The 12,296-nt window shown below is 45.1% G+C and overlaps 1 protein-coding gene and 1 pseudogene across 2 annotated transcripts in view; one reads left to right on the forward strand and one right to left on the reverse strand.

Annotated features, from left to right (window-relative positions):
- Window positions 1–2,087, forward strand: part of GPATCH1 (G-patch domain containing 1) — a 54,960-nt gene extending 52,873 nt beyond the window's left edge. For both annotated transcript variants that reach the window (XM_004475114.4, XM_004475116.4), the window contains one exon: window positions 1,819–2,087. In XM_004475114.4, the coding sequence (XP_004475171.2) occupies window positions 1,819–1,849 (31 nt within the window). In that variant the 3' untranslated portion in view covers window positions 1,850–2,087. The remainder of the gene's footprint in view (window positions 1–1,818) is intronic.
- Window positions 2,088–9,103: 7,016 nt separating this feature from the next.
- On the reverse strand, window positions 9,104–12,089 carry LOC101436838 (ATP-dependent RNA helicase DDX18-like; annotated as a pseudogene).
- Window positions 12,090–12,296: the final 207 nt, after the last annotated feature.

Consider the following 12,296-nt stretch of genomic DNA (forward strand, 5'->3'; position numbering starts at 1 on the left):
TCCCATAAGAAGAAAGAAAGAAAGGGGCAGAGAGAATATTGAAAGAAATAATGGCTGAAAAGATCCCAAATGTAATGAAAGATGTGAATATACAGATCCAAGACACTGAACAAACTCCAAGCAAGATAAACCCAAATATACCCAAGCCATAACCTATTATCATCTGTTGAAATGCCAAAGATAAAGAAATAATTCTAAAAGCCAACAGAGAGAAGTAATGTATCACATACAAGAAAGCCTCAAAAAGATAAAGTGCCTATTTCTCATTGGAAACCATGGAGACAAGAAGGCAGACATATTTAAAGGGCTGAAAACAAAAAGTTGCCAGCCAAGAATTCCATTTCCGTCAAAAGAGCTATAAAAAATGAGGGTGCGCAAATCAGATGTAGCTCAGTGATTGCGTGCCAGCTTTGTTGTGTCTGAGGTCCCACGTTCAATCCCCGGTACCTACTTAAAAAAAAAAAAAATGAGAGAGAGATTAGGACATTCCCAGATAAACAAAAGCTGAAGGAGTTCCTCACTAGAGCAGGAACAAGAGATGCTAAAGAGTGTTCTCCATGTTGAAAGGGTAGGGCAAAAGACAGTTGATCGAAGCTGCATGAAGAAATAAGGATCTCCAGCAAGGGTAACAACAGGGGTAAATATAAGTGCCAGTACTGTTGTATTTTTGGTTTGTAATGCCACTTTTTGCTTCCTATGGTATCTAAAAGGTACCTGCATAAAATGTAATGATAAATCAGTAGTTTTGGACTCATAAAGTAGAAATGTGATTTGTGACAAGAACTACATAAAGGTGGGGGGGACAGCAGTGTAGAAACATGGGTTGTATATTCCATTGAAGTTATGTTGGTATCTAAGCAAACAGGATTGTTATAGATTCAGGTTGTTAAATTTAAGTTCCATGGTAACTACAAAGAAAATATCAGAATATGCAAGATCATAGAGACAGAAATTAGATTACACGTTGCCAGGGTCAGGGGACGGACAGGGGGAATGGAGAGTTAATGCATTATGGGTGTAGGGGTTCTCTTCGGGGAGATGGGAAAGTTTTAGTAATGGAAGGTGGTGAGCGTATTGCACCATTTATAAATATGAGTAAGAATTTCCTCCTCTTCTCTCCTGTATGCTTGGGAGTGGTTAAGATGGGAAAGTTTGTGTTATGTATGTTCCCACAATGTAGAAAAAGAATGAGCAATTGAAGAGACAGTGACAATTAAATACAATATGTGATCCTGGGTGGAATCAGTCAAGGGAGGAGAAAAGGCTCAAAGGAACATTATTGGGACATATGAAAAAAGTAGACATATGTAAACATTATATCAATGTTAAGTTTCTTGACCTTGATAATTTGCACTTAGGGTAGGTAAGTGAATATCCTTGTTCTTAGGCAATGTATGTGGCAGTATTACGTGTTCAAGGAGCATGTTGTATACAACCTACACTAAAGTGTTCAGAAAATGGATTGATAGATGCGTGGGAGGGAAGACGGAAGGAAGGAAGGAGAGGAAGGGAGGAAGGGAAATATCAAATGTGGCAATATGATCAAATTGGTGGCTCTGTGTATCTGGGGGGATAAGGGTATGTTGGAGTTCTCCATATGAGCTCTGTCTTATTTTTCTAACTGTCCTATAAGTTTGAAAGTATTTCAAGATTTAAAAAAAAAAGCATTAAAGGATGCTTTCATGGTGTGTGGTCATCCGTTTTATGGGTAGAATTGTGCCACTGGGCTTCAAGAGGGCAGTCTGGCATCCTGGAGCTGTTTGGCTTCTCAGCCTGTCTCTAATTTTCCTTCTCTTTCTGTTCTTTGTTCTTTTCCAGGCTGAAACGTCTCCCAGTGAAGAGGCAGTAATTCTTTGGCCTGTCCCAATACCAGGTCTCTTCCATGATGGAAGAACATTGATTGTTCAGTTAATACATCTTACCGACTGTATTTATATGTAAATTCGTGTTGTAAAATAACTTTTAAAACCTTGACATTTCACAGGCTGCTTTGGAAGGTTTCAGAAATTGATTCCTATTTTTAACTTCAGTTAGTGGTGAGGTAAAATCCAAACTGTACAGTTTAATTAAAGTGCAATTTTTTTCTATTTTCTTCTTGATTTTTTTTTTCCTGAAACTTTAAAAAAGAGATCGGAAGTGAAGGTTTTGCTCTGGTTTTATGCAGAAAGCTGACTCCAGACAGAGACAGCTTGGATTTATTTAAGGACAGGTGCATGAGGGGTGGTAGTGCGTTCCCCTCCCCCTGTCGCTCTCGCCAGTGGGCCCCCTCCCTCTCATGGGTGGCCGGGGTTGCCAGGGTTCTCCCCTCTAGGGTAGATGTCCCTGAAGTGTCCTTGGAGAGGGCCACATTTTCAGAGCCTGAGAACAGGAGAGCTCCTCGGCTCTCCTTGCCCTGCAGCCCTGTGTCAGCAGAAGTGAATAGAAAGACCAGAACAATTGTAAAAGGAAATATGGGGGGTGGGGGGGTGGGGGATCACTTCTAGTTCCCCCAACTCGAGATGACAACCCTTAATATTTTGGCATCTTTCCTTCCAGTCTGTTCTAGCCACGGGGCTGTTGTCCCGCTAGAGGTGACCTTTTGTTCTCTGTTATTGTCATTGCGGTGACAGATGTTTCCCTCATGCTCTTAAAAATCGTGGGTACCCGCCTCTCATCGCAGCAGCCCCTTTCATCCGGGGCCGTTCCAGAGCTTTCTTCCGTTTCTCTGATTTTGTCCCTGGAACAGGCTGCCCGACACAGAGGTCACAGAGGCTTCCTGAGAGGGAGAGGGGGCTGCAGGGAGTCCCGCCGACTGGCAGCCGGTGTTAGTCGCGCTGGGACCCGGGGCCCCACGCCCAGGCGCAGCGGCCGCGAGCCCGCCTGGCCCAGGGTGGGCGGGCGGCCGTGCGGGGGCGCGGGGGCCGGCGCGCGGCGCCGCCGTTCGTTCGGGCCGCTCCGAGATGGCCTCGCCGTCGCCGCACTACCCCGGCTCCCTGAAGACGCTGGGCAGGGGCGGGAGGGCCGCGCCGCCGCCGCGGGACGACGAGCGGCCGCCCGGCAAGCTGCCCTGGGCCACGGTGGCCAGAGCCTACAGCCGCTTCAAGCTGCCGATTTCCAAGGCACGTCGAGCCCAGATGCTGCTCACCCTTGACCCTCTGGACGTGGACAACGGCAAGCCGGCGCCCAAGAAGCCCCCAATGCGCGAGAGGAAGTTCGGGGGCGACCAGGAGCCCCTCTCCAAGGTCAGCTCAGACTTCGGGGAAGGGGGCGGTGCCTGTCCACACGGGTGGGGAGGGCGTGCGGGCTAGGGAGGGGATCCATGCGGGGTTCACCAGGCTCTGCCAGGGCTCCGGAGTGGAGCCTGGGTCGTGTGCCCCAGTGCTTTGCTGTGCTTGTAGTCAAGATAATTAATTTTTAATTAAAATTAAAGCACAGGAAGTTTATTTCATTTATATTCACAATAGAACATTCCCAAGGATCAAATAGAAAAGATGGAAAGATTGTTTAGATGGAAAGTCTTCCCCAGAACCCACTTGCGCACACCCGGTGGGCAAAGGCTGGGAGGTGTGGCTTGGAGGTGGCTGAGCAGGGCCTGCTGGACAAAAAGCCGGGTGGCCTGGGGTGGCCTGGGGCTTCCCACTACTGCCCCTGGGAGAGACAAGGACCGACCCTGTTGTGGGGAGGACGACTGTTCCAAAGCCACGTGCACGGACCTGGTGGGCTCGGGCTCAGCCACCCCACAGTGACATAAAGGCTGACTAAGGGTCAGTGAAGGAGCCCTCCCAGTCCATGAAGTAGTTAGCTCCGGAAGCAACAGAAAGGTTAGAAGAAGAATAAAATAAAAGATCCAACGCTAACTACACTACCTGTATACTCTGATATTTGAGAGGTCATGGCATTGATGAAACAAAGGCTGGTTACTGGAAAGAGCAGAGAATCTGTGGACAATTTTGGGGGATGAAAAACAGCATTTCCAAACCAAAATCCTCCATGGAGACTTTAAAATTAGAGCAGAGAACTGAAACAAAATTAGAAAATAAGCTCATAGGATCCTCTCAGAATGTCAAGGAAAAACATAAAGTTACAATATTATGAGAGAAAATATAACATGTGCAAGAAAGATCCAGAAGAGGCCCATGTGGAGTGCTGGCTCATGCAAGCCGGCCCACCAACAAAGACTGAGTACCTCTCTCCCACCCCAGGAGGTCCTGGGATCGGATCCTGGTGCCGCCTAAAGAGAAGACAAGCAGACACAGAACTCACAGTGAATGGACACAGAGCCAGACAATTGGGGGGGGGGGGGGGGTGTAAATTGAATAAATCTTTAAAAAAGGAGAGATCCAGAAGAGGGATACATACCTAAGAATGTGGTAGAGAAGAAACAGGAGGAGGAAAAGAATACACAAAGTAACAACAAAACTTCTTTCTCTGAGATCAAGTTCAACATTGGAGGAAACTATAACCTCCATTTGGTGAATGCCTGAATTGCAAGGATAGGGAGAAAAGCCTTGTCTTTCTCAGACAGGAAAGCCTGGAGTCAGCCTGAGATGCTCGGCTTCGCAGGGCTTTCAGTCCGCAGCAGGGCTTGTCAGTTGGCTGGCAGATCCCCGCCCCCCTCCACTGGTAAGGGTAACATTGGAGTCCCTCAAGTGAAAGCTGAAAAGAAGGGAAAGCTATGTCCTACTGCTTTGCTGTGCTTTCAGTCATGACACATATTTTTATTTTTAATTAAAATGAAGAGCACAGGAATTGTATTTTGCTTATTTTTATTCATAATGAAACATTCCCAACGTTCAAATTCAAAAGATATATAGGTGGTTTACAAGGAAAAGTCTCTCCAGCACCCCTGATCCTCAACTACCCCATTTCCCTCTATAAGGCAAGAAATGTTCCAGTTTCTTCCAGATCCTTACAGTGATATTTTACGCACATACCAGCAGATACATCTGTTTTCCTTTCCTGCCCTTTTTAAACGATGAAAAAAATAGTAGCATATCTTACACCCCTTCTGCACTTTTTTTTCTCTTTTGGTTGACAGTGTATTTTAGATATCTTTCCATATCAGCACATACACAGATTCCTTGTTTATTTTTTTATAGGTGTATAGTATTCCATTGGTTGGATAGTCCCTGATTTTATTTAACCATTCTCCTATGGATGCACATTTAGGTAGTTTCTGATTTGGGGAGCCTGAGGATTTTACGATGGACCAGGTTGATAGGTTGAGAAGTTTTATAAAATGCTGAGGTTTGTGACCTAACTGCTGATCTCTTAAAAAAAGGTAACAGAAAAACATTTTCTTCGGACCTGCAGACTCAAAAGCTGCCTTTCACTGAGGAAAAAACTATTCAAGGAAGCACTCCAGCAAACAGATAAATAACAACCACAAAAAAATCAGAATTAAGAATTCAAGGAATTTATTCTAAAAGCCATTGATTATACACTTTAGATAGATTGTATGGTATGTGGGTATATGTCAATAAAACTTTAAAAAAACACAAAAAACTCAAGGAAGAGTGGTCTCAAATAAATGGGAACAATGAATGAAAACAGTACAGTTTGGAGATTTTGTTGTTTTGTTTATTTTTTTTGTTTTTGGAGATGTTTATATACTGAAGTTAATGTGGTAGTGTAGCTTAATGAAAATGTTAGCAAATGAATCTTTAAAGTGAAAATGCATAATGAAAAAATGTTCCAAAACTAGTATGCCAGATGATTTTTATCAAAATCTCTGAAAAGATTTGCTCAAGAATATTCTCAATAGACAGTGTTTCTTAGCTTTGATTTATTTATTTTTTTAAGATTTATTTTTTATTTATTTCTCTCCCTCCTCACACCCTCATTGTCTGCTCTCTGTGTCCATTTGATGTGTGTTCTTCTGTGTCCACTTGCATTCTTGTCAGAGGCACTGGTAATCACTGTTTCTTTATTGCATCATCTTGCTGCATCAGCTCTCCGTGTGTGCAGCGCCACTCCTGGACAGGAGTGCTCTTCTTTTGCACAGCACAGCTCTCCTTGCAGGGTACACTCCTTGCATGTGGGGCTCCCCTATGCAGGGGATACCCCTGTGTGGCAGGGCACTCCTTGTGCGCATCAGCACTGCACATGGGCCAGCTCACCACACAGGTCAGGAAGCCCTGGGTTTGAACCCTGGACCTCCCATATGGTAGGCAGATGCTCTATCAGTTGAGCCAAATCCGCTTCCCTTAGCTTTGATTTAACGCACACACAGAGAGACATGTTCCAATATTATTATTTGAATCAAACCTTCCCCAGACTCCTGGCATGCTTCAGGTGAAGTCAGGAGAGCTGGTTGTGACCTTCTAGGCCATTTCAAATCTGGTTCAGCAACCTGTTTGCATCATTCTCTTCTCTGCCTTGCTGGCCCCCTGGGGCCACACTACCTTCAAGCCTTGGGGCCTTTGCCTTTGGTCCTCAGTGACCCTTGCCTCAGCTCTGCTCATACCCTCTCTCCCCAAGGACGTTGCCTCCTCAGGAGGCCCTCCCTGGCCACCCATCTAAAGTAGCCCGGCTCATCTGTTTTTGTTTTCATAGCACTGGCCATGGACTGACATCACGTCCTGGTCCTGCTTGAAGGCCGTGTGCCCACTTCCCCCACCCTTCCCAGCAGGAGTCTGTTTATTCTCCCACTGGGCTCACTGGGCCCCCAGTGCACTCCTAAAGGTTGGGGTCTTTGCTTCAGTTTCTTCTGAAGCAACAGCACCAAGATCAAGGCCCAACAAGGGGGCGTGCTCTTGCTGAAGAAATGCATGAAGACGACATACATAGAAAAGAACAACCAGCTTCGTGTCTGGACACACACTGGACCATCCTCTACACGTCCTGTGTGTCAGTGCCTCTGAAAATGTCGGCCTGTCTTTGGAACCTGTCTCCGCAGCTCCCGGGGCCCCTTTCCCCCTGGCCCGCAAAGTATGCACAGGGAAAAGTCTGGAAAAGGAGGTCGCAGGAAAGGGCTGGGGTAATTGCAGGCTAGTAGGGCTAGATGGACTTTCTGGCTTACTCTGGCGGATCTGTATATTCTGGTTTCGCGATAAGAGAAGGAACTCAAACTTCTGGTTTTCGAAGACGGGAGACAGCTGTAGAAGCAGAGAGAGCTGGGGTGCGGCCCCCCGGGAGGGCGAGGGCTGGGGGGGGCTTCCGGCGCTGGGAGGATAGGGGCCAAGGGGCGGGAGCCGCGGACTGCGGGGCCGGGACGGTTCCTCCCCGCCTGCGCCCATATCACGTGGCCGACAGTCCTCCCTCGGGCCGCATCCCTGCGCCTACACGCTCCCGGCCATGGAGAGCCCTGTGTCCCCCGCAGGCACACACTCCCGCGCGTCTGGGTACAGCGTCCATGCAACCCCGCAGGCCCCGCCCGGCCCTGTCCCCTGCATACCCTCATCCCTGCCCAGTCCGCCTCGCCCGGCCGGACGCCCGCACCACGGGTTCCCTGCACCCCCGCGCTGCCTGGCAGCGGAGCCCAAACCCTCTCGTCTCCGTGTCCCCACATCCCTTCATGCCCCCTGGTGTTCCGGCAACCCAGCAGCCCCCCATCCCCGCACCTTACCCTCCCTGCGGCTGGTCCTCGAACACCGCATTTTCAGGCTTGCTTGGTCTGTCTGTCTGTCTGTCTATCTATCTATCTATCTATCTATCTATCTATCTATCTATCTATCTATCTATCTATGTTGTAATTATTTAATGACATGGGAAAATAAACCTTATGAAATATGAAATATGAAATTACAAAGTAATAAGCAGAGGGTAACTTCACTTTTGATAAAAAAAATTTTTTTTTAAATTTGTCAGATTGTGTAGAAAAAACTGGACGAATACCCAAATAGCAACAGTATTTAGTTCTGTTCAGTGATTAAATATTCTTCCTTTTGCTATTGTGTGTTTTTTGAAACATGATTATTTCTCAAACAAAACAAGCTCCTGGAGTCAAATTATTAAATGCCAGGAATTGGGAGCTCAGCAGCCAAGCTTTGATCCCAAGGAGGATGGGACCAACCTTGGGCCCATGGTCAAACTCCGTTGCAGAACCTTGTTCCTTTCTTTTCCTATTGGAATGGGCTGTCTGCCCTACACTTGACCTGCTCAGTGTACTTGTATTTCGTGGGACTCTATGAAGTTTAACTGGCGTAAGAGCAAAATGATGCTAGCAAGTTTTGAATGGCTAGGAAACAGAACTACCATACTACACGAAACACACTAGAAACCAAGAGCTCCTACGACAGAAAACCCACCTGAATTAAAAACTGGCTTTGCACATGTTGTCTGACCTTTCTTCATTTTCACCTTTCACTGTCAGTCCCTGTTTCATGGATTCTGGAAGAGGTAATTTTTCTCATAAAGACACTAACATGGATGTCAACAAATCTGAATGAAGAATGTGCCATTCTTTGTTATAAAAATAGATCTTTGCAAAGTTACCAAATACAGAATAGCAGATTACACCTATATTGGTGCAAATGAGGCTCAAAAAGCCCAGAAGCCCAGATTTTCTTCCCTGATGTTAAACCTGCAAGGAGTGATTTATTCAGCTAGCAAGCAGTATATAAAAGTTGATACCACCTTGAACCTAAAGTGTTTCTAAGGCATTTCACAAAGCCCTGCCTTTTTATACTGTAGCATTTCCAAGAAGGATTAAGAACTGCTGTGAAAGTCCAAGGAACAACCAAATCAAATGAAAAAATAAACCAGGACTATTTTCTGGGGCACCACCTCCTCTCCAGTACACTCTCTCCCCTGCCTTTTATGGTGAGTTAGTAACTGCCATCTTTTCCATAAAATTTTTCAAGCACCAGGAAAGAAAGGTACAGAGAGGTCTATTAACAACAATGACACAAAGTTTTTGAGAAAAATATTTTAAATTAAAATATTATATAATCACAACAAAGACCAAAATATTCCTAGCTTTGCCCGTGGGCAACCAAGAAAAATCAAACTGCTTTATAACTGAAAAAAAAAAAATTTGCTGAAAATTAAGAATACTCAGTGCTTGCAACCTGGATACTCTTATTAGATCAGTCCAAATTATAGAAAAAATTTCCTTTGTTAGAACAAGGGAAAAGAAATCCATTTCAGGACAAAGTTATTCAGAATGAAGGCAGATGTGTCTTTAGTGAGAGAACTCCCTGGTGTCAGATGATTTCTTGTTAATGTGTTTGAAGATTTTGGATTTCTCAATTTTCTTGGCTTTCTGGTAACCAAATCCACCATCTCCTCCTCTCTTTTTAAGTTTGCCATCATTATTGTTCATTTGCAGATCAACAAAAGGAGGTACCTGGAATCCAAATGACAGAGCAAACAGGCAAATTTAAGTTATTAACATTACAGATTTGTTTCAAAGAATCATACGCTCGAATGTATGACTTAAATGCTTCTTGTGTTGACTTATGAAGGAAGTAGCTCTTTTCAATCAATTTCTCAAGCTGAGACTGAATGTCAGAAATTTTGGACCAGGAAAACAACATCACTTAATGAAACCTTAGATTGCTTTAAGTAAGGAAGGAAATCCAATTCTTCTGGACACAAAATGAGCAAGGCATGTCCTCTTCCATTTAGGCCTCTAGCTGTTCTACCCACAGGATAAATATATTCCCTTGGGTCATCTGGAAGGTCATACTGAACAAACCAGTTGACTTCAGGAATATCTAGCTACCACATCTGTACACAACGGTATCCCCGAATCTGCACTGCAGAGCTGGAAGAAGGTGGTTGTCCACTTATTTTGCTTCTGCCTTCCATGAATGGCCAAGACAGGCAAATCAATGTAGCTCAGCAAGTCTCAGTGGTATTTCACAGACATACAGGATGAAAAGAATGCCATCATTTTCTTCTTCCTGTTTTTTTTTTTAGATTTTATTTATTTATTAATTTCTCTCCATCTCCTCATTGTTTGCACTTGTTTTATCTGTTCATCTTCCTTGTTTCTTTAGGAGGCACCAGGAACCAAACCCGGGACTCCAACGTGGGAGGGAGGTGCCTAATCGCTTGAGCTACCTCCGTGTCCTGCTTTGTTGTGTCTCTCACGTTTTTCTTCTTGTGTCTCTTGTTGAGTCAGCTTGTTGCATCAGCTTGCTGCACCTGCCTGTAGCACCAGATCACTGTCTTCTTTAGGAGGCACTGGAAACTGAACCAGAGACCTCCCATGTGGTAAGCGGGAGCTCAATCGCTTGAGCCACATTCACTTCCCTCAGTTCTTCTTAAGGAAGGTAAAGAGCAGAAGGAATCTCTTTTCAGAGAGACAGACAACGTATCCCTGCTCAAGTCCATCCATGGTTGCATTAGTTTTATCATCATCACCAACATACAGTGGCTTCTCTTTCAGGGAAATTCTTGCCAGATCTTCAACTTTTTGAGTTTGTGTGGCAGAAAAGAGCATGATCTGCCTGTGTACTGGCAGAGTTTAATAATTTGCTTTAGGGAAGTGGACGTAGCTCAAGTGATAGAGCGACTACCTACCATATGGAGGGTCCGGGGTTTGGTACCCAGGGCCTCCTGACCCATGTGGTGAGCTGGCCCACGTGCAGTGCTGCCACACGCAAGGAGTGCCGTGCTGTGCAGGGGTGATCCAAGCACAAGGAGTGCGCCCTGCAAGGAGAGCCGCCCCGCGTGGAAAAAGCACAGCCTGCCCAGGAGTGGCGCAGCACACATGGAGAGCTAACGTAGCAAGATGACGCAACAAAAATGAGACACAGTTTCCCAGTACCGCCTGATAATGCAAGCAGATGCAGAAGAACACACAGTGAACGGACACAGAGAGCAGACAACAGGGGGGAAGGGCAGAGAAATAAATACAATAAATCTTTAAAAAAATAATAATACTTTGCTTTAATTCCTCTTCCAACCCAACATCCAAGATATATGATTAGCCTCATCAATAACCAGGCACTGTAGGTTTTTATACATAAACCCTGAGGTATTCTGCATATGGTCCAGGAGACAACCTGGTGTGGCCACAAGGATGTGGATCCCATTTGCAAGTTTCTGTGCTTCAGCAGATCTGTCACCACTGCCCATTATCAGCCCACATGTGTGGGCGTGATGAGTCATTAGGTGTTTGAGAACACCAGAAGTCTGAATGGCCAGTTCCCCAGTAGGTGAAAGAATAAGGACTCCTGTTCCTTTCCTGGGCATGAGTTTTAACTGAAAAATGAGTTCAACAGCAGGGATGAGAAATGCCAGGGTTTTGACACTGCCTGTTTTTGCAGCTGCTAGAAGATCTCTGTCTTCCAGAAGCAGCCAGAAAGTTTCATGTTGAATTTCAGTCTTGTTCCTAAAGCCCATTTCTTTTCTCGCCTTCAGGGTGTTTTCACTGACAGGATTAACTTGGGATGTGAAGGAAGTATCCTCAAAAGCTCCTGTCAAGTCCTCAATGATATTGCAGGACATTATATGTCCTGCCATAACCCACTGAATGGACTTTGGGGAGAGTGTAAACTACAATGTAAACTATAATCCATGCTGTGCATCAGTGCTCCAAAATGTACTCATCAAATGCAATGAATGTACCACACTCATGAAAGAAGTTGTTGATGTGAGAGGAGTGGGGGGTGTGGGGAGTGGGGTATATGGGAACCTCTTATATTTTTTAATGTAGCATTTTGTGTGATTTATGTGTCTTAAAAAAAAGATAATAAAAATTTTTTTTAAAAAGGAAAAAAAAGCTCCTGTCAGTCCCAGGGGCAAGGCAGGCACTTCATTGTCATCTTGTCCATCTCATTTCTCAATGCAATTTTCTGTTTTCAGGAGCTCAGGCACCTTATTCTTCTGTCTCCTCTTTATCTTTGGTTTTTGGTGTGTTCTTTGTTTGTTTGTTTGTTTGTTTGTTTTTGCCTCAGGTCCAGCATTTTCTACCATGTCGCTTTTTCTTCTTCTGAACTGGGTGACCGTATTGCGGCTTCACCATTGGGTAATACGGTAGATTTCTCTCTGGATTTTTATACCTTATCATTTTTCACTGCTCCAGTAGACATGTCACTATTTTGGGTTTCTGACAAGCCCACATCCATAGACAGTTTTAGGGACTTTTTAACTTCTCCAGCTTCCACAGTGTCTTCAGACGCATCTCCATCTCGGGCTTCTCGTAGGCTCACACCTGAGGCTCCCGCGTAGTGTTAGATTTTCCTGCCATTGCACAGCAGTTTCATTAGTAGGTGAGACACGTTTCAGCCGAGGGCCTCTACCCAGGTGCAGAAACCAGGTACCTCCGCTTGCAGGGCTGACGTTACTTCCTTCCAGGCCGTGCGTGCCTCTGTCCTTTTTTTATTTTTTAACATTATTGAGCTATAATCCATATACCTTTATTT

Source organism: Dasypus novemcinctus, chromosome 18 (assembly GCF_030445035.2).
Source record: "Dasypus novemcinctus isolate mDasNov1 chromosome 18, mDasNov1.1.hap2, whole genome shotgun sequence".
Lineage (NCBI taxonomy): Eukaryota > Metazoa > Chordata > Mammalia > Cingulata > Dasypodidae > Dasypus > Dasypus novemcinctus.